General features: G+C 46.7%; 1 protein-coding gene across 9 annotated transcripts in view; it reads right to left on the minus strand.

Annotated features, from left to right (window-relative positions):
- JADE2 (jade family PHD finger 2) overlaps window positions 1-20905 on the minus strand; it is a 213666-nt gene that overhangs the window by 22843 nt on the left and 169918 nt on the right. For all 9 annotated transcript variants that reach the window (XM_039483417.1, XM_039483419.1, XM_039483418.1 and 6 more), the window contains 4 exons: window positions 17754-17965; window positions 12517-12684; window positions 10891-11007; window positions 3261-3722 (listed from right to left, as the gene is read on the minus strand). In XM_039483417.1, the coding sequence (XP_039339351.1) occupies window positions 3261-3722; window positions 10891-11007; window positions 12517-12684; window positions 17754-17965 (959 nt within the window). The remainder of the gene's footprint in view (window positions 1-3260; window positions 3723-10890; window positions 11008-12516; window positions 12685-17753; window positions 17966-20905) is intronic.

Genomic DNA, 20905 nt, shown 5'->3' on the forward strand with positions numbered 1-20905 from the left:
GGCACCAGTCTCATGGCACATGCAGAGTCTGTAGCACATAGCCCAAGTCTTGAGCCACTTTGCAAAGCTAACTTGGGCCCCTAGTAGCTTTTTAAATCTTAATTCTCTGAAGCAGCAGTAGGTGTAAGGCATCAGTGAAGACTGAACCCGACTGGGTGATATCAGTTTGGGGCAGATCAGTGCACTAGTTTGAGCCACGGGTGTGTGCAAAAAAACATTACAAGAAGTAGAAAATGTTATTCTCAGGTCCTTTCTTTAGGACCTCTGTCTCTCAGAAACCCCATAGCCAAATGACTCCAAATTTGCACCACTAAACCTACCCCAGATCCTGAAGAGGCACAACAGTTTTCAAGACAATCTGCATATGTATGTGGAGTTCAGAGCATGCAGACAAACAAGCTGTTAAACAGAAATCTCATCTCCAACTCAACTCCATTAGTGCTACTGCCCTGCTATGATATTAAGGACTCTGACTGGCTCCTAAAGTTGCCCTGCCTCATGCCAGTGTGGGCCTCAGAAGCAGGATTTTGTACCAGCCGCATCCCGTTCATGGTGTGTACGGGGAGCCCAGCAGAAAGTGTGTTACACTGATCTAAACATCGTGGCAGTTCAGGCATGAACAACGAAGGGAGGAACGGAGAGTGTAGGTGAAGATGTACTTTGACAATATTCGTAAGGAGACAGAAGGATTGATATTTCCGTAGAAAAGACACATGATTCAAATGACAGCTCAGCATCCAGCAGAGCTTCCAACTGGAGAAGGGTCTGTAAGTGAGTCACATAAAGGGAGAGAGAAAGACCAGGGTGATCAAAGCGGGCGTCTCCATTCCACAAGCAAGTGGCTCAGTTTAGGCTGTGTGAAACTGTAATATGTTTCTGGATGATCGGGCTTTCACATCAGTTAGGCAAAGATTTCTCTGTAGGCCCAATGTTCCTGGAAAGCAATAGCATCCAGAGAGTATTTCTGAGATGTTTTGAATGTGCCTGATTTAAAATCTCATTCTTAGTAAGGGAGCTACACCTGATGCACCAAGCCAGAATGGACGTGATGGGAGCGGGAGCGGGGTTAGCTCAAGGCTAACACATTCCCTGTCCTAAAAATAATAATAATTAATCATCTTCACTTCTATTGGGCCTTTCTTCTGAGGAGCTCAAAGTACTAAACAAACACTAACTAAGTCTCACAACAGCCTTGTGAGGTAGATAAAGGGATGTACAAGGAAGACATCACTCCCAACCATGGCCCACTCCGAGAAGCATCACCTACCAATTAAGCACCACCACCTTCTGCTGCACCCTGGAATTTCCTTGGAGGTCTTCCATCCAAGGACTGACCAGCTCCATCCCTATTTAGCTTGAGAGAGATGGCAATATCAAAGCACAAGCTAAAATATGCTATTTCCTGCTTCCCTCCTATCCCACCTGCTCCCCTTAAGTGCTCAGGACAAACTGTGCCACTCTGCCAACCTGCTCCTTTCTCTCGCTCACTCCTGAAAGACCAGGCCAAACTGCAGCTGAGGGCTGGCCCGCAAGTGTTCTGTGCTCTCTGTTTAATCCCCAGCTGAAATCAGCTGTTTCCTCTGCTGAGTGATTCAGGCAGAGTGGATAGCACTGACTGAAGGAGAAGAGGGGATGGCACTTTGTAGGTGGGCAGTCCTTCTACACACCAGCAAGGAGAAGTGTGGAATATGGGGAGGAGGGAAAGTACGTAGCAAAAGAAACAAAGTCCTAGTTTCCCTCTAGCTCTGTCCAGCTTCCCTTCAGTACCATATAAGCCTCCCATAACCCATGCCTTAAATTTGGCACAGCTGTGTAAGATGCATTGCATCTAAGATGTCCTCCATGAAGGCCTATATTCTGTATTTTCAGGGCATGGTCCGCATGCTCTAATAGGCCTTTCCCATAAATCTATGACTCTATTTCCTGTGCACAATTCCTTCCTGCTACAGTGGTTTTCAATAGCCATTCAGTTCTTTGGCATCCCTCTCTCTCCCCACTGCCAATTTTGTGACATTTCACTACACATTTTGTACTGCTTCTTCCCGGCACCTTGCCCCCCTGCTCATACTGTCTCTCATGACCCTACTACTTCTGTCAGCTCCATGCCTGTGTGAGTCATTAAAATAAAATTTACAAGAATTTAAGAGTGCTAACAGCCTGGTGCTTATGAAAGCAGGTCTCTTATAAATTTCCCTGAGCTGCCTGCATGCACAAGCCGAGCCAGCAGCGGACGCACCAGGGGAGAGCAGGCGGCGTTAAGTGTGAGAGATCAGTCACAATCGTTTGTTATTGTAACTTAGCTGACATTGACTCTTCCTTAAAAAGCCAACAGGCAGAAGCCCTCAGGGTTTTCCTTCCCCTCCACAAACTCAGGTCAGATACAGAACACACAGGTCTGTGAAAGGGAGCTGGAATGGTCTGACATGCAGTGGACCTGCCTCAGCGGAGTTTAGTGTGATACACTCCAGGTGGCATGTGTCATAAGGCTCTGTCCATTCAGAGATCTCCCAGAGGAGGTGGGCCATTTCCCCCTATGGAGACAGCTGGACCAAGCCATGAAACACTCAGTCCCACCAGCCCTGCAGTTCACTTCTACCATTTTATCTGTCCATATTGTTTTGTTTTTAGACAATACATAAATTACATTTCTGTTTTTAATGTGAATGTCATGCTGGTGAAAGGTGCCGAATTGCCAACCCTGAACAACCTCTATTTTGGGTCCAATCCTGCGCCCCTGGAGATCAAAGAGCAGGATTGGGACTTTCATCTCCAAAACAGGTAGCTGCAGTGTTGGTTTTCGGCTGCACTGCACGGCCAGCATGCCTCTCCTCTGTTCTGGGGGGACCTCATCTGGAGGAGCAAGGAGTCGGGACTCCAGGCACAGTCAGTCTTTGACCTCTCTGCTGAGACTGCCAAGAACTGTCTCAATTGTGCAGGTGGTTTTGTGATGAATGCATATGTCCACTAGGAAATGGACTAGACCGAGAAGCCTATACAACTTCTGTTCATATTTTAAAAGGAACACCTACACTTAAACATAGGGAACATAAGAAGTGGGATGACTGGAGGGTTGCTAATGAGCTGCGTTATGCAGAAATTCTAGCCACTGATAACAAACAGGCAGATCAGAGCAGAAGTGTAAGTGAGGTCTAACAAGGTCAACAGACATGAAGACAGCTTCTTCCAGCAGACACTGGCCCATATTAAAGAAGCCCTGGTAGAACAACAGAGTAGGTCCTTAAACCAGAAGTTGTACTCACCCTCTCTAAGTCTTGCCTGAGATGTGTGAAGAGCTTTAAGCGTCGGTACAACACATCCTGCTCTTGCTGAGCCAAGTTGTCCACTTCATCTGTTTTTGGTGTCAGCAGTGGCTTGTTGCAATTCGCTTTCCTCTTCAGCTTCCAGTACTGATAAACGAAATCCACCAGCGACTCAGTTAGGTCCAGGTTCTCGGCTACCTCGGAGGGCTTTACAAGTTCATAGAAGTCCTCTTCTAACTGCTGGAGCTTCTGTTTTCGCAGCGTGACCTTTTCCAAGTCCAGCTGGGCTTGGTCTGCCTCTGCTCGTGCCTCGTCCGGAGGTTTGGTGGCCCCACTGCTGTGCTCAAGGCAGAAGGATTTGAACTTCACTTCATCGTTCTCCGCTAAAATAGTCCGCATGTCCAGATTGTGGTCAAAAGCGCAAGTGACGTGGAATGCAGTGATGCAGGCGGGCATGGAACACTGGAGGAAAGACAAAGCAGGGAACCCAGGTTATTTCACTCACCGCCCATCATGGCACACTGAGGAAACGTGCTTACCCCTGTTAAATCACTGCACACAAGACTACAGCGGCACTTGGTCATTACAACAGGACGACGAGATGTGTGAGCCTGGCCCGACTATAAAAGGGATCATCCTACCGTATGTAATGCAATAAGTGACTCTGCACGTTACTCCAGGGCACCCAGCTGCTCGACAGAGAAAAGCAATAAGAACTTGACACTGTACAAAGAGCAGATACCAATACTGAGAAATGAGTATATTTCCCAAATCTCATGTGTGTACGGCTGGTCACCATAATTTCAAGCACAAGAATCTTCATTAAACTGCTACCTCCACTTGGTTCCTTTCAGTCTCATCGCTACGGCCCTTCTGATGCCCTCCACATAAACCAGGTCTCTCTGTTGGTTATTATAAAAATAAGCTTCTGATTGTTCATCCAATAAAATAGTCAATACTGTTCTTGTCAACACTATGGTCCAATACTATGGACAAATGACTGTAGCTGGGTAAATGAGCCTCTCCCGACAGAAAATTAATTTATTTCTTATTGTAATTTCTCTCTCTAAATTACCTTTGTTTCCTTTTCTTTAACTCTAAAAACGGTCTTGCTAATTTTATCTGAAGTCTAGAGAGGGGGTCAGAGTCCATGAGTAAAACAGGAATCTAGGGAGCTTCTAACACTGCTGGAGCACAGTGCCTTCATTAATAAGTAAGCAGCTACTATTGAAATTCCACTCCCTCTAGTTAGCTTTAGAAAAAAAGAAGGGGAAAAAAAGAAGAAAAGAAAATGGAACCCGAGCTTATTCAGAACAGATAATGTGAAAATGAACATTAAAATCGGTACAGGGATTAACTTGCTGTCCAAAGTTATTTTAAATTCAATAAATGAATTTTAAACAATTTTGCTAAATTCCCTCATAGTTAAATTATTCTGTCTGGATTCTACAGGCAGCAAAACCTAAATTATGAGTTTCCACTGAAGCCAACCCATTTCCCAGCTAACATGTGGGCTGTACACATTTCAGCACATTCTCCTCCCCAGCCCTCCTCTATTCATTAACTATTTTTAATGGCTCAGAGTGTCAGGTAATTATTTAAACCATAATCCATACGAAATCAGTCTATTTCAGCTGCTAATGACCAGTTAAACGGCAATAATGAGCCATTCTGAGGGGCTTATTACTGTAGACACCACATTTGGCAGTTTATATAACATTATTCGGGGGGCGGGGGCGGAGTGAGCAGTTCCAGCACGAATGACCACATTAAAACGTCTGATATTTCCTGAAGGCTGATGACAAAAATACAGGATGTTGCACATTTTTGGTGAGGTTTTGGGTAAGTTTTAATTTTCAAAAATACAAATTCCAGTTGCATTTAAACTGCAAAAACGTTATTGTTTTTTCTCTTTGTCCCATCGGTCTTGGCTTCCTGCCCTGTTATTAAGTTACAGAGCACATGAGCTTTCAACATTGCTGTTTTTAGATATTTCCCCTTGACTTTGTTTATAAATTTGCCGGTGCTTATGAAAGCAAGAGACTAACTAGACCCAGGCATAGAGAAGGCAAGTGGTGTCCAAGTTAACCTCTCACACAGCTCTCCCAAAGCCCATTAAAATCAATGGAAAGATCTGCAGGGACTTCAGTCAGCTTTGGATCACCTCCATCCTGACCTTTTGCATGCCTGCTATTAATCCTATGCAGACATCTCTGATGAAGAGGGGCTGCCAGTTGTGCCACAGTACCTGTGCTCACATTCAGGGCGGAAAGAGACCATGGAACTTATCTAGCTCTGAGTTTGGACATCATGGGATGTGGACAAATGCCCACTAAGGATTAGATTGAGATTACTGGGCCCATTGGAATCACAATCCAAACCATGTCTGAATCCATGCCTCCCCTTCTTAACAGATTTCAATATGTGGATACCTGATTTCTAATTGTGTTAATGTGTTTCAAAATAAGCAAATTCCACTAAAAAGTGAGTATTTACCCACAGTTACCACATAGCACTGCTAACTAAGACACCACGGTATTTCCCTATACCTACACTGAGAAACAACACCAGTACACCAGATAACACTGTGCGGTAGCCATTGGTAAAGGGTGATGTTTTGATGGCTACCACTGTTGCTACTGCAGAGCGAGCAGGAGTCTTTTTGCCTAATACACTGACAGAAGTGCCAGCAAAGTCCTGGATAGAGAATCTTTATTTCTATCAGACCCCAGATTTTCATTTTTTAAGGACACCTTTTGCCAGCTGTAAGTTACCTCGATTGAGTTTTCTTGTCTGGTTGCCAAAATGGTTATTTTACTACATTGAGGTATCTAGCTACTGATGTAGTCAATCGAATCTATATTGGAGCAACATCTGGGGGCACTTTAAACCAAATCATTGGGAAGATCCTTTGTGCTGTTATGTGCATCAATGGCTACTGCACTGTAACAAAAGTGGACACTCAGAACTGGTTCTAGCGAACCATTCAAACTAAAAAAAAATGGATGCATCAGCGTTGCCTTCCTCCCTGACTGTTTACGTCACAAACAGTATTAATATCATTATTCAGGTGTCTGTGGCTTTTGCCAAAACAACAGCCTACAGAGCGCCCTTTACACAGGAAAGATTATCTGCACTACCTTGGAAATAAAACAAATCGAATGACACTCGTCCTGGATTTCTCCTTTGACAGATGGCAAGCAGCAGTTGTCAGAGACTGTGCCCCAAATGCAAATAGAAAATAATTAGCAAGCTCGGCTGACAGGGCAACAATGAAAGGTACCTGTTCCGCAGCAGCTACCAAAAGACCTTGCATAAACTGACAATAAAAAAAACATATTGATCCATCAAATCATTCATGAGCACAGAACGCCAATGGAATGAGGCGGCAGTCTGACAAGCTGAATGAGCTCAGGCATTGGAGGCTAGGGTAGCACACTGGATCTCACAATACTTATGACAGTAACAGAACATAGTGAAAATAATGTTACTGTATAGCACAGGGGTGACCAAACTGCAGTTAAAGTGCGGCTCGCGGAGCCCCCCCACCCCACGCTCCACCAATCAGACTGGAAGGACAGGGGACTCAGGGTTTCTGCCCTGCAGCGGGATGACGGGGCTGGGGGATTCTGCCCAGCAGGGAGGGGGCTCTAGGGGCTTCAGCCCCACTCTTGCTGAAGGCCAAGCCCAGGCCGGTGCTTCCCACAGGTCTGAAGCCTCTAGCTGCACCACCCTGCCACAGGGCAGAAGGCCCAAGTCCTGGCAGGTGCCCTGGCTCTCGAGCCTCTGAAGATTATCGTATGCGGCTCAGAGGGTCAGTAAGTTTGGCCACCCCTGGTATAGCACCTTTCATCCAAGTATCTCCAAGTACTTTGGAGGCGATGGGCCAAGTCCATCCCTAGATGTAAGTCCAGAGAAGCCAAAGGAGTTGCACCAGAGATGATTTTTACCTATTAATATGTCTTCAGACCACTCTTGTGGAGTAGAGAGAGAGGGAATATTTCATTCCCCAATGAACTCCAGCCACCTCTGGCCGTGGAATGCTACAGATGTTTAACAGCTCACAGCAATGCTACACAACAGAGTTAGGGCAGAAGGTGATGAATATGTAGTATCCAGCAGAACTTGAGGGGGGTATTTAGGGAGAGAGAATGTAATGACCAAAGTTGAAATATGGTCAGGGCAACAGTTTTGACATGGCTGTATTCTTACAAAATGCTCCACGGGATCTTCAGTGACCACAAGTGGTTTGGACCTCAGCTTTAGGTCTCATTTGGAAGACGGCATCTCCAGCATCACAACTGCCCTAGCACGATGCTAGGGCACTGATTCAGTACTGACGCAGAGGGAAGAACATCACAGCTAGGATCTTGGACAGTACACATCAGACTCATTTCCATTTCCCCCCAAAAATGTTTTTTAAGTTTTCAACACTGAATGGTTCCCTATTTGACCAGAACAGGACTAACTGATGTATCTACTGCAGACTTTGGGAAATACATTTCCACAAATAGCTGTGGTTCTTCAGTAAATGGATGTTAATCTTTAGTGCTCAAATGGTCTTTATTTCTCCCTAGCATTCTGGGTTTGGCTTGGTGCAGAATCTGCAAAGACACTGGCCTCTTATCCATGCAGCAGGTCTGTCTCTTGGAACCTGATCTTTGTCCACTGCCAGCAACTACCACTTACTAATGAAATCAGTGAGGTTTTTATTCTATACCCAAACCAAAACCAAACCGAAAAGGGTTAAGGAACTATCTAAATGGCAGATGACACCACAGCTGCTTTCCTGTAACCTTCAAAATCACTTTCCCAAAGAAGGAAGGTTAAAGGACAGTAGTATCAAGAGATGATGTCTTCAGAAGGCTGAACTGCTGCCAATCTATGGAGAACTGGCAACAGGCCCTCTCACAGAGGAGCACTGACAATCTCTGTCAATGCTTCACCGGTCCCTGTTTTGACCTGCCATGGGGGCTTGAGTCCGTCTTGCAAGTTGGAGTGCGCAGGATTCTCAGGAATTGCAGTACCTTCAGGATATGTAATCAGTATGTTTCCTTATACTTTGTTCTTTGGTTCAGCAACATAAACAAGAAAATGCCAAGAGGATACAGCACTCTTTTGGCACATTCTCATGTCTAGCCACAAGAACCACTATGAAGTCATGATTTCCCCTGAACAGAAAGTTGGAAAACTGCTCAGACAGGACTGTATCCTCAGTTAGTGTGAACTGGCATTGGCTTTATGGAGCTATGCTGGTTTGATTTGGCCCACAATTTTTTAAAAGTAAAAACAAGGAGAAGATAGTGATGTGCATGAAGCAATATCGGTTCCTCCCAAACCATCCCCTTTGTTAGCTAATATTAGACTGATAATTCAACTGCCAGCTTGTGTGGGGCAAATTCTCTAGAAGTATGGAGCCTGGGGGCACATGCAAATTCCACAGACAGGGGTGCACATGCCTAGTTAGGTGATTAGCTTACAATCTGCATGAACGTTTGCTCCATTTGCACATGCAACAGCAGTAACTATGGACACATTTGTGGACAAGGAGTCTCCATTTATTAAAATGTGATCCTGTTTCCACACATCAGGAGAGAAGAGCAATGAAACTGAAAAGGCCTCCCCCGCCCCGGCTTGTTCGAGATGAAGGAGTTGTTCTCCAGGCACAATTCATCTTCCACTGTCTTACTCTGCCAGGTCAGTGAAACCCAGTCAAACTGGCCACTAAGAAAAGCTAACACCGGAAGCCTCTGAAATGAGCTTCTTCTAATGCTGCAGCTGTAACTGACTTGCGCACACCTTAACTATCTCATTCCCATCCTCAGGAGCTAGCGCTACGGTCCAGATCTTCATTTCAATCAATGGGGGCTAGGCACCTTAGAAGACCTGGGCCTAAGTACTATAACAAAAAGATTTTCTCTCTTTAAAGCTGTCACAAAATTATAGTGGTGACAAAGATGGTTAGATTTCACCTGTATAAACAGGCACTGATCAAAAATACGTTACATAAACATAAGGGCTTTGCAAACACAGGCCTTTGTTCCTCTGATGAGAGCAGAGGATACAACGCTTATTTACCTCTACGTGTGAATCTGCTGCTTATTCATCCCTTAACTCCTTCAATAAAGGCACCGTCTGCACATTCCTTTTCCTTTCAGCAGAGCTGTTCTGCAAGAGCTATGGTGGCACTGACAAAACACTCCAGTGGAAATCTTATGGAGACTTATAAACTGTGAGTTGTCAGCACACGAGACAATAAAACTCTGTGTTCCATTTCAGGTGACCTTTAATTCAAATCCGTTCAATCCAAAGGTTCTCACAGCTAACGTGTGATGCCTGTGCTAAGAGGATGAAGTCTCAGAGAATCTGAATTCTTTTTGATGCTGCCAAGTCTATTTGACTCCTTTCGCTGCCCTTCCGTTCTTTGAAAGCAGTTGCCATTATGACACAATATCTCCATCTGGCAGGGTGAATAAGCAGATCCACCCAGAGCCATCAAAAAAGGAGTGAGTCAATGCTGGAGATTTAAAGAAATATGGTGAGATCTCATTTCAAGCTAAAAGGATTGCTTTTAAATAGCTCCCTTTAAAGTATTAAAACCATTGCAGTTGCACAAACACCACGGAGGCTTGCAGCTCTTTCTATTCATAAGACATATCACTGTTCCTCAACCGGCTAGTTACTCTCTGTCACTTATATATCGTTGCTATGTCTGATGTTTAAGGCCCAAATCCCACCTCAGCACTGGGGGAAGCAATAGCTAATGACACTGTGCAGCAGCAAAGTCACCAGCCCTCCTGCTCTTTCCCTGGCTCACCCTCTCCCCCCCAAACCAAGGGGAAGCGGAGGGAGCCATGTGGGACCGGGCTCTGAGGATTGCAGTGGGGCCGTCCCCTGGGCAACGTTCCACAAACCCTGGTCCCCCACCATGCACAGAAGAACCACACCTGTTCTGCTGCAGTCAGAGCCCTCTGCACCTGCTGACAAGGGATTCACCACTACAGTCAGAGCAGGATCTCCTGGGGTCAGTGCCCTGACCTAGCAGAACTTTCTGTAATAGCAGTGTTTTTCCACAGAACGAGATGAAAGCATGTAGTCCTTCCATATAGCACTGCTGTGGGAAGGGTAGGGAATAGGATATTTTCTGTGATCCACTGTGTTATAGAATAGGTACCAACAGGGGTGTATAAATTCTAAGTATTCTATTTCGTGAGCTGGTAGGGCTTAAATCAAGTGCACTGGAAAGCTAAGCTTTCTGGCTTTCCAATGGTAGAAAGGTTTCATTCCTAGCCCCACTGGCATGTGAAATATTAATACAGCTGGCTTCTGACTTTAGAGCAATGCCATTGTCAGTCCTTGTAACTACAGAGTCACTATAGCATCGGCATCATGGTGAACGAACAAGGTTCATTTAGATTTGCAGCATTTCACGTATTAAAACATTACAAACAACAATAACTGGTGGCAACTGATTGGCTCTTGTGCTCCCAGCTGTTACTTACCTGTCAGTGACTAGGAAAACTTGTTCTCAAACTAACAGACAAATCCTGCCCTCCAGTGCATGCACAAGGCTCTAAGGGATCTCAAGAGCAAAACCTGGCCCTGGGCTTCATTAAGCAGCGTTACGTACCTGAATACACGTTCCAGTGCACTCCTTGCAGAGACTGCAGGACAAAGCCCATCTGCTTGCCGGGATATGCGAGATCTTTGTAATGGGTTCCATTTTTTCCGGGCATCCGATGCTAACCTAGTCACGACACAGAGTACATGTGTTTGTACCATCACGCATCTTCCCTGGGATAACGCAGAGCTTGATTCTCTGAGGTGGCTAGAATGAGAGGATTTTCTAAAAGCCGTCTCTGCCATCACCCATCATGTGACAAAACTCAGCTCTGAAGATGAATCGAATGGCAGGAACGCGGAGGGTAAGGCCAAAGACCAGCTCTGAGCTGACTCCCCTCTGGTGTGTTGTTACCGATGGTGATCTGGTGTGATCGAACCCAGCTGGAGGCTGGGCATGTCTGCTCTCCCTGGCAGAGCGCAACAGGGCGGAACTGTCCCCTAGCCATCCAGCCTGCGCGAAGGGCGGTATGTACCTGAGCTGCCCCAGCAGGGTCACAATCTGTTGCTGCTCCCTTTCTCCAGGGGGGAAGTAACTGAGGCAGCCTTTGTGCTGGTGCAGCTAACTTCCCCCTGCACTGGCTCCTGGGCCTCAGCTGGCGTACTAGGGGCATGTGGATCTCAAGTGCCATCTATTCCCCGCCCCACACACCTGTGCAGTAGGTGGCATGGCAGCTGGGGAGTGGCTGCTCCCCTTCCCACATAGACTCTGACATGTGGGTGAGCCACGCAGATGAGTAAGGGAGCTCTTTATGCACCTTCGTGCCCCAGACGGCCATGTAACAGGGCTTACGCTTGGGCCCCAAGTGATTTAGCCTGAACTCTTCTTTAAAGAATTCCACATACCCATTGCTGTATTGTTCCTTATGTATCCACTTACATTGTACTCTTACTCCACATTACTCTTTATTTCTCTACTAAATGCGGATGCTGGTACATGTGTGCCTCCATGCTGTTCTATTGGCACACCATGCCGACGGACTAGGAAACACCACTAAGCCATTGCTCGAAAACACACCCTCCAAATCACTTCCCTTGCAGGAACACATGTGCTGCATGCAGTCAGAGTGCAGAGTGCCATGCATGCATGCATTGTACATGCACCTAAGTCATCTATCAGTTCACTGTAATAAAAAAAACCCTACATAGTCCTCCTGGTAAAGGATTGCTCAGTAATGTGGAGAGATTAACACTGAAGTTGTGATATAAGCAAGAATGACATTCCCCAGGGGATACAAGCAGAAAGGGTAGGTACAGACAGCAGGATGGTAGGTACCTGCTGTTGGTTCACTCCCATGCCTTGGCATCTTGCTCTTATATTGCCCAGACTTTATGAGCACAGCTTGGAACTGCTACACAGAACACGAGTGAAAGTTCTGGGATCAGTGCTGGAAATCACCAGGGCTCTGATTTCCAAAGGTTTGTGTATAAGGAGGTTTAGGTAATTTCAAAGGAATTTGGGTGTCTAACTCCACTGGCTCCTTTGAAAATGCCAGCCCAAGTTACCTGCCCCTTACCACTGAACACTTGAATCAAGTGATAATAGTACAGGGTTGCTGACTGTACTGGGCACGCTAAGACAAACTACAATCCACATCCCACCCACATCTGGAAAACACGTTGAATAAAGTCTTACTTCTGGGATCCATAAGGCACAGCTAACGTGGACCCATTTTGTCCCGCTCCGGGTGGGTTTCAAAGCTCCCCCTCTCTTCGGGCAAAGTAGACACTTTGGCTGAACTCCAAGGGCACAGGTTCGACAAAGCCAGTTCCCAATGGGAACTTTTAGGATTCCATAGCAAGCCTACGCAAACACAAGAAACATTGCATTAGCTATACCACACACTCCTCTGCAAGGGCACCCCAATATACTCATGTATTTATTCATTTACTTGCATATTTTTATATGGGTGGCTTAATGCCATGGCATCTAGATACTGTCATAACAATTAAAAGCAGACATGAATCAATCAGCGACCACTGGTTTAAATCTATCTATCTATCTATCGGATTTGTATTGATGCTCTGCCCCTAGAGATATGCCATGTAGTTTAATTAAAGGCCTGAATACCCAAGCGTGTTTGCATCATGCCAGCCAGCAGCAGTGCAGGCTTCCCAGGGCTGCTCTGCTAACATGTTCTTGAGAGACTAGTTCTCTCACAGGCCTTGATTTCTCTGCTGAGATCATCAATGGAGGGGGCAAGTGAAGACAGCAGACTCTGAAATGTGGACATCTGTCCATCAGGCACTAGACTGAGACCATGGGCTCATGTCACACAGGCTACCGAACAGCTGCCAGAATAGCAATAGCTTTCAGTCCTTCCAAATCTGGGTCCTATTCAGATCAGTGACCTAGAGGTGGAGGGTGCTCTATCTCATTAGCAGTCCCCCGATTAAGACATTTTAAACTTTAAAGGTAATATAAAACCAACTATGCTAGGACTGGCAGCATTCACTTCACTGATCTCCCACATGACAGTAGGTGATGCTGTGCTAAGACAACCTGCCCCCTCTCCCCCCAATAAGCTAGAACATGGCTTCTGCAGATCCTCCACCGGAACCTCTGCCATTTAGTGAGTTGCATATACTTAACAGAAAGATACAGCCAAGCTCTAATCCGAGCAGCATCAGAATTCACAAGGTGTCCTGGATATTGTGCTTTCCCTTCTGGTGGGTTGAGAGGTGTAGTTGGCTTGTAGGTTAGTATGTCAATCATTCCAATTACTTCAGTGCCTTTTAAGAAAATCCAATACCCTCTTTCTCACTTCCATGCTCATTCATCCTGGAAGCACAGTGTTTGAAGAGCATGGATTTCATTGGCCAGAGGAAAAGTTAGAAGAACAAACTCTTAAAGAGAGAGGAATTCCCACTCAACTGCCTTTAATGTTCATCCTCCTGACATTCCCGTTTCTGCAAATGGCACAGAAGCAACATCACAGCACAGTGTGTTCTTACACAGAATAGCCATTTATGAGCTGCACACTGTCTCTTGCTTGGAGGTATGAAAAGGAGCTAACTGCAAAATCTTCAAATGAAAATATATTTCCCTTGCAAAGTGGACGTCAGCACTTCTTGGAGATCTCCACCTGAGATCAGCCTGAGCGGGAAATGTACAAAAGCACTCTGAGGTGCACAGACCAAGATCAGCTCATTCCATCTTCCCATCTTATCAAAGTCTCTGTCTCTCATTTTTAGAGGGTTCATAAAATCTGATGGCGCACAGAAAATGATGGTGACCCGCTGTGCAGGCAGGATCAGCACTTGGTAGGTAAGATACACAGGGGCGAGACAGGCTATCTGCTCAGCCTGCCTGCCTGATGTGACGGGCCATGCAGCAGGACCCAGATGCTGCTCTTTCCAGAGGAAACACAGCCCACCCGACATGACAACTCCTTCATTACTGGGGGGTGTAACCATGTTCTCTCGTGGGAGTGGGGAAATCATGGCCCGTTAGCACTGTGTGAGAATTCAAATAGAGGTTAGAAATGTGTGATGGGGGATGCAGCGGGACAGGGCATTAGGTAAGGAATAGACTCACAGGGCCTGCTACCCTGATGTACACACTGGCCAGAAAATAGCTTAGAGTTAGTGTAAAGGTCTGGCAGGAGACTTAGCTGATAATTTAAGACCTGATTCAAAGGCCACTGAAGTCTATGGAAAGGCTCAACTTGTCTTCAGTGACATGGGATCAGGCCACTAGTGTCTAATTCTGCAGCCCCTACCTGTGGAAGAAGCTCCCGCCCATGTGAGTAGACCCACTGGACCCCTATGGCTACTCGCATGAGTAAATGCTACTTAGCCGCCACATTCTGCTTTCAGGCGGCCATGGCACATACATTGAAGAGCAAAATCCTCCCTGATGTTGGCCTCCATGCCTGTGTTATATGGGGAAGGCGCACAGGCTCCACGCCTGTGTTGCACGATGAAGTCATGCTGCCTCCATGCCTGTGTTGCATGGGGAAGTCGTGCTGCCTCTATGCCTGTGTTATATGGGGAAGGTGCACAGCCTCCACGCCTGTGTTGCACAGGGAAGTTGTGCTGCCTCCACGCCTGTGTTATACGGGGAAGGTGCACTGCCTCCCTGCCTGTGTTAAACACGGAAGGTGTGCTGTCTCCATGTCTGTGTTGCACAGGGAAGTCGTGCTACCTCCATGCCTGTGTTGCACGGGAAAGGTGTGCTGTTTCCATGCCTGTGTTGTATGGGGAAGGTGCGCTGTTTCCATGCCTGTGTAGTACGGGAAAGGTGTGCTGTTTCCATGCCTGTATTGCACGGGAAAGGTGCGCTGTTTCCATGCCTGTGTTGCACGGGAAAGGTGTGCTGTTTCCATACCTGTGTTGCACGGGAAAGGTGTGCTGTTTCCATGCCTGTGTTGCATGGGAAAGGTGTGCTGTTTCCATGCCTGTGTTGTACGGGAAAGGTGTGCTGTTTCCATGCCTGGATTTTCCACCAGAGGTTTGTAATGAAAATTCTGAATCATCTTGATATTCTGCAGTATCTGATTCACTGATGAAAACCATCCAAAACATCCTCCTACATTGACAACAAGTATCTTGAAAGCTCCTCCATTTCCCGGAAGCTCTGATACAAATACTGCCAGCGAAGTTCAGCACCAGACCCATTTAAAGAGAGACACCTTCAAATACTGTATGTAATCGAATCTAAAGAGGTATCCTTCGTTTACACCGGATGCCTCAAACTCAGCTAATCAATATCTATATCTGATGGCTGACATGGTCTTTGTGGACCTAACTAATTTTCTTTCCCTTGAAGTGACAGTGGGTAACATTTTCAAAACCACCAATGTGATTTAAGAGCCTAAGTTCCATAGAAACTCAATGGGATTTAGGTTGTTAAGTCATTTAGGTGCTTCTGAAAATTCTACTCAGTTTGGCTTTTTTTTTAATAGGAAAATTGGCTTCTCTAGAGCATGTGAGCATACACACACCCACTCACACACACACCCTCCCGCACAAAATGGCATGCACACAGACATACAAATGAGTGCACAAGATACTATCATATTTCTTCCTTCCTCACAGCAAGTACTTGGAGCGTTAACACTCAATTCTACAAAACAAATATTCAGGCAAAAAAAAAAAAAAAATCCACTCCAATCCAATCCTGCATTCTGACAACAGGCTGGGCTATAAACCCTGCCACGTGAGAGACTGTTACTGAATCTGGGTGGTTGCTTATACACACAGTGCAATGCTATAAGATCAGCGTCACAGAAGAGAGATGTGAGGAGAAACCTACTGGTCATTCCTTCTGGCCAATGCAGGGGGTTTGCCTGCAATGCACAGACTAATGCTCTGTTCAGTTCTGCAATAAGCACACCTCAACTGATGCATAAAAGAGACCCTCTGTAGCCACATCTATATTCTGGGCACTCATGGTCATTAAAGCTCCCATGGGAGCAGTTTAATGGGGAGAGAGAAAGAGCTGGCACATTAAATGGAAAGGGTGGGGTGAAAAAGTAGCAAAGAATAGGAGGTAGCAGACAAAACAAGAAGACAAAAGACTGCAGAATAGTTAGGGAAAGGCACTGCCTATGATAAATAACAGTGGGTACAGACAAACACAGGGCAGGGAAAGGTAAGAAGATAGACAAATATTAGATGAACAGAGAGTCTATGAACCCCTCTTTTGGTCTCTGGATGTGCCAGGCATGGTGTCATGAGGCAAAGCGTGTCCCACTATGAACCTAGGGATGTGCACTGTGTACCATGCACTTGTGCGGTTTGCTGCATCACAACCAAACCATGACATCTTTACTCGTGTTTTCTGCCGTCTTTACTCAGACAAAGCCCTGCAGGATTCCAAGGGAGACTTACTGAGTCAAAGCTGAGAGCCAGCTGCTGTTTGGCCCATAGGCAACGTGTGGGGCAGGGGTGCAAGGAACCTTTCCTCCTAATGCATGTCCCAGGGAAGGAGTAGGCAGAACTACAGTCCCTCTGCTCCCTCCCTACTCTGTGGAGAAGAGCAGAGAGAGTGCCAGAGCGCTCGTAAGTGGGCAGGGAGGTGAGGAGGAGAATGCGCAATGATCTGCCCCTTCCATAGCAGCCTGGTTTGCATTCCATAAGGCAGTGGTTCTCAGTCTCTCCAGACTACTGTACCCGCTTCAGGAGTCCGATTTCAGCCCCGGGCAGCAGGGCTTGGGCTTCAGTTTGTATCTTAGCTCCGCGGGGTCCCTGCCTGCCACTCCTAATGCCAGCCCTGCACTTGCAACCTCCCTAAACCCATCCCGCAGCCCCCCTGGGGGTCACCACCCCCAGGTCGAGAAACTCTAATATAGTATATAGAGCAGTATAAACAAGTCATTGTCTGTGTAAAATTTTAGTTTGCACTGACTTCACTGGTGATTTCTATGTAGCCTGTTGTAAAACTAGGCAAATATCTAGATGAGCTGACATCCTCCTGAAAGACCTCTGGGTACCCCAAGGGGTACACGTACCCCTGCTTGAGAACCACTGGCAGAAGGAGAGCAATACCGGCTGTGCCCACTCCTTCGAGTTGCTTTGTGCTCTGCGTTCCCATTAAGGCACAGTGCCTCTCAGGTGTGTGCTCTGGGTTCCTGCAGCTCTGTACCGCCCCGATGCAGGGCTGTACACCCTAACCCCGAGTAAGGACCAAAGAATTCCGCCCCGTGCACAATCCTTTCAGAGAAGGGACCCCAGAAAGTTTATCTGAGGTGCAGAGGTGGGGTGAAGCTCTCTGCTCACAGCAGGAATGGCAGAGGGTGCCCAAGCCAGCACCATGCTTTGCTATTTCAGACTTTTAATGTCAAGCCTGTGTTTGTTCTAGCTAATCAAAGGCCAGATACACGCATCAGGCTGAAAGCGCTGGCCCGCGTACGACGAGACGTCGTTCACCTGGTGCACGCAGACGTTGCACTTGTCACAGAAAACCATCTCGTTGCCATCCTCTCCCTCCGGGGACCGGCACACGTCGCACACCACGTCCTCGTCGTACTCAATGCCCAGGCCCTCCTCCGTCTCAATGGCAATGTTCATGTTCTCGTAGCACATCGTCTCCAGCTCCTCCAGCACTCTCTCCAAGGTGATCTCATCCAGCTGTGGCTTTTCTGAAAGGCAAGAGGCAGAGTAATGACACTGATGCTTCACAATTAAACCAATCTTGCTTCTTAAAAACAAAAGGCCACCAGCCCTGCTGTCCCTAGGACATTTTGCCTGCTGGGGTGAAGCAGGCAGAGCCCTCCCTTTGGAGAGTCTTTGCACAAAGCCGTATTTCACAAAGGAGACACTTTGGGTTTTAACTTAAAAGGCGAATTCATGACGATGATAAGATCTGTGATTCAGAAAACTGCTGCTTCTAACTGTGGATACAGTTTATGTTTCAAAATATTGCTGCTGGCAGAGAGGAAAAAACTCCATTCAGCTGAACCAGTGCGGATAATTAGGTCTGACAGTTTAAATGTTCAAGGAGACAAGTCTTGCAAAGATGCTTGCTGCAGGAAGGGCTCAGACTAGCTTTGGCATTGCAAAGTCAATGCTTTATTTGTTAAGACTGTGAAAATTGACCCTTTAGTGCAGACGTGGGCAAACTATGGCCTGCAGGCCACATCCGGCCCACGGGACCATCCTGCCCGGCCCCTGAGCTCCTGGCTGGATGTCCCGGCCCCTCCCCCAGCGCCCCCCCCCCAACAGCCATGCCGTCGCGAGTGCAGCTGGCTCTGGCTGGGTATCGCGGCTGTGGCCTCCTTCTGCTGGTAAGGGGGTGGGGAGCGGGGGTCCTTGGGGGCAGTCGGGGAGGAGGGGTAGTTGGATGGGGCAGAGGTTCTGGGGGGACGGTCAGGGGATGGGGAACAGGGAAGGTTGGGAGTGGGAGTCCTGGAGGGCCTGTCAGGGGGTGGGGATGTGGATAGGGGTCGGGAGGGCAGTCAGGGGATAGGGATCGGGTTAGGGTTGGATAAGGGGGTGGGATCCCAGGGGGCAGTTATGGGCAGGGGGTCCCAGGAGCGGGTGGTCAGGGGACGAGGAGCAGGGGAGGTTGGATGGGTTGGGGGTTCTGAGAGGGGCAGTCAGGGGGGCAGGAAGTGGGAGGGGGCCAATAGGGGGCGGGGGCCAGGCTGTTTGGGGAGGCACAGCCTTCTCTACCCGTCCCGCCACACAGTTGCGCAACCCCGATATGGGCCAAAAAGTTTGCCCACCCCTGCTTTAGAAGCTAGTTAAATAGAACGGTAAATTTGGAGACAAAGGCTGAAATTGAGGGTAACGTCGTTCTATGTTTCTGGTCAGTACAAATACAGTCAGAAGGTCAGTTACAGGGGAGGTTTGGGCTTGTATTTGTTGTCTCACTTTTTATTCTCATTGTACTAGCACCTCTAGTGACAACTAGTGGCGAGGACACTTCCACCAGAGGCTTATCCTCAGTGACAACCCCTAATATGGGGATGATACCACTTTTCCATAGTGACCGTGACATATCCTTAATCACTGCTACCATGGGGATACTACCCCAGTAGCTTGCTGACAGTGAAATGTTGCCATTGCTGAACAGCATTCCAATGAATTCAGTCTCTCACCATCTTCCACTTCAGGTGCTTCTTCCTAAGCCAGTTCCTGCCATTGCATGGACGTCAATAAGAGTTCAGCTCATTGATCAATGGCAGGACACAGCCCTTTATCTTCATGGAAAGTCTAAGTACACAATAACTGTGGTTCACCTTCCCCTATTTGCAAATAATCCTGCTGCTCCCCCACAGAATGCTAAGGATATTTCCATGAAATGCAGATTTTTTTTTGCTTAGAAATTCATCTTCTCCTGTTGTTTCTCCCCTCACCTGATTGTAAGATCATAGCCGTCTGCACAACAACTAGGATGTTACAAACAGCATTTGGTCACTTCAGGTAATGAAGGAAAGAAGAAAAAAGCAAAATTAAAAAAACATCCACAGAGTCTATGTGATGTTTTCCATGAGGCGCGAGAATGCAGAATTTTAACAAAACCAACACACATAGGTCAGGAATATTTGTTAGTGGTATGGAGAAGGTGATTTCCAACTAAACATTGAAGGGCTACAGTAGCAATTTAAGCTTTGAACTCTAGTGGGCTAGATTATTTAATATATAATAGTGATCAGAGGGGGGACCTGTCATATGTACAAAGGCAACAGAGGAACTTGACTTGTGATGCTTCAGTATACCAGGATTCCTTTATTTAAAAACACAAAACAAAACACTGCAATTTTCGACAATTATAGTAACAAGCCACTTCAGTTTACAACAGAGTAGCTACAGTGGTTGGGACCATTACTGTAGATTACTGCAGAGTACTCGTTATAGAGGTTTTCTACCTTCCCTGCTGCTGGGCAGCAGGGGAACAATTCTTGATTTTTAAACAGTGAAGGGAAAAAGACAAAGATAAATTCATGTTAAAAAGTTAAGTGGCTAGATGGTGCACAGTTTTTGTATGCTGAACTAACATGGAACCAAATTCTGAAGTTCTCACCCAGGGCTTAAATTTGAGCCCAACTGAAGCCAGTGGCAAAGCTTCCAGGAATATCAACATGACCAGGATTCAGCCCCATGTCCTCAGGCAAAACTCCCAATGGCTTCCAGAGGAGTTTTGCTAATAAGGCCTGCAGGATGTATTCCTTTTGCACCAAGTCCTAATGATCCAATAACATGCTGGAAAAAAAACCTCTCAGGTATTGAGGGCACATGTAGGGAGAAGTGGGCAAACAAACAGGCCATTGTCTGGCTTTTTAAGTTCTCCTCCCACGCTCTTCCACTGGCACCGTTTACTTTGGCTTGACAAATCTATGCAAACTTCTGGATTGGCATTTTACAAGTCTGTGTCAATCTAAGCCAGTCAATCCCATTCCCTATCGGGGCCCTTTCAAGCGCTTGAGTTGTTATGCCACAACATGCAAAGAAGCCTGACGTTACCTGTTTTATTGCGAGCAAGCCCACTGGATGGATGCGTGATCCTTTCAGAGCCCAAATCTGGCACATGGTGCCTCACAGGCATTTGGAGAGCTGCAATCATGTAACCATTTCAA

The sequence above is a fragment of the Mauremys reevesii genome, linkage group 8, assembly GCF_016161935.1.
Source record: "Mauremys reevesii isolate NIE-2019 linkage group 8, ASM1616193v1, whole genome shotgun sequence".
Taxonomy (NCBI): Eukaryota; Metazoa; Chordata; order Testudines; family Geoemydidae; genus Mauremys; species Mauremys reevesii.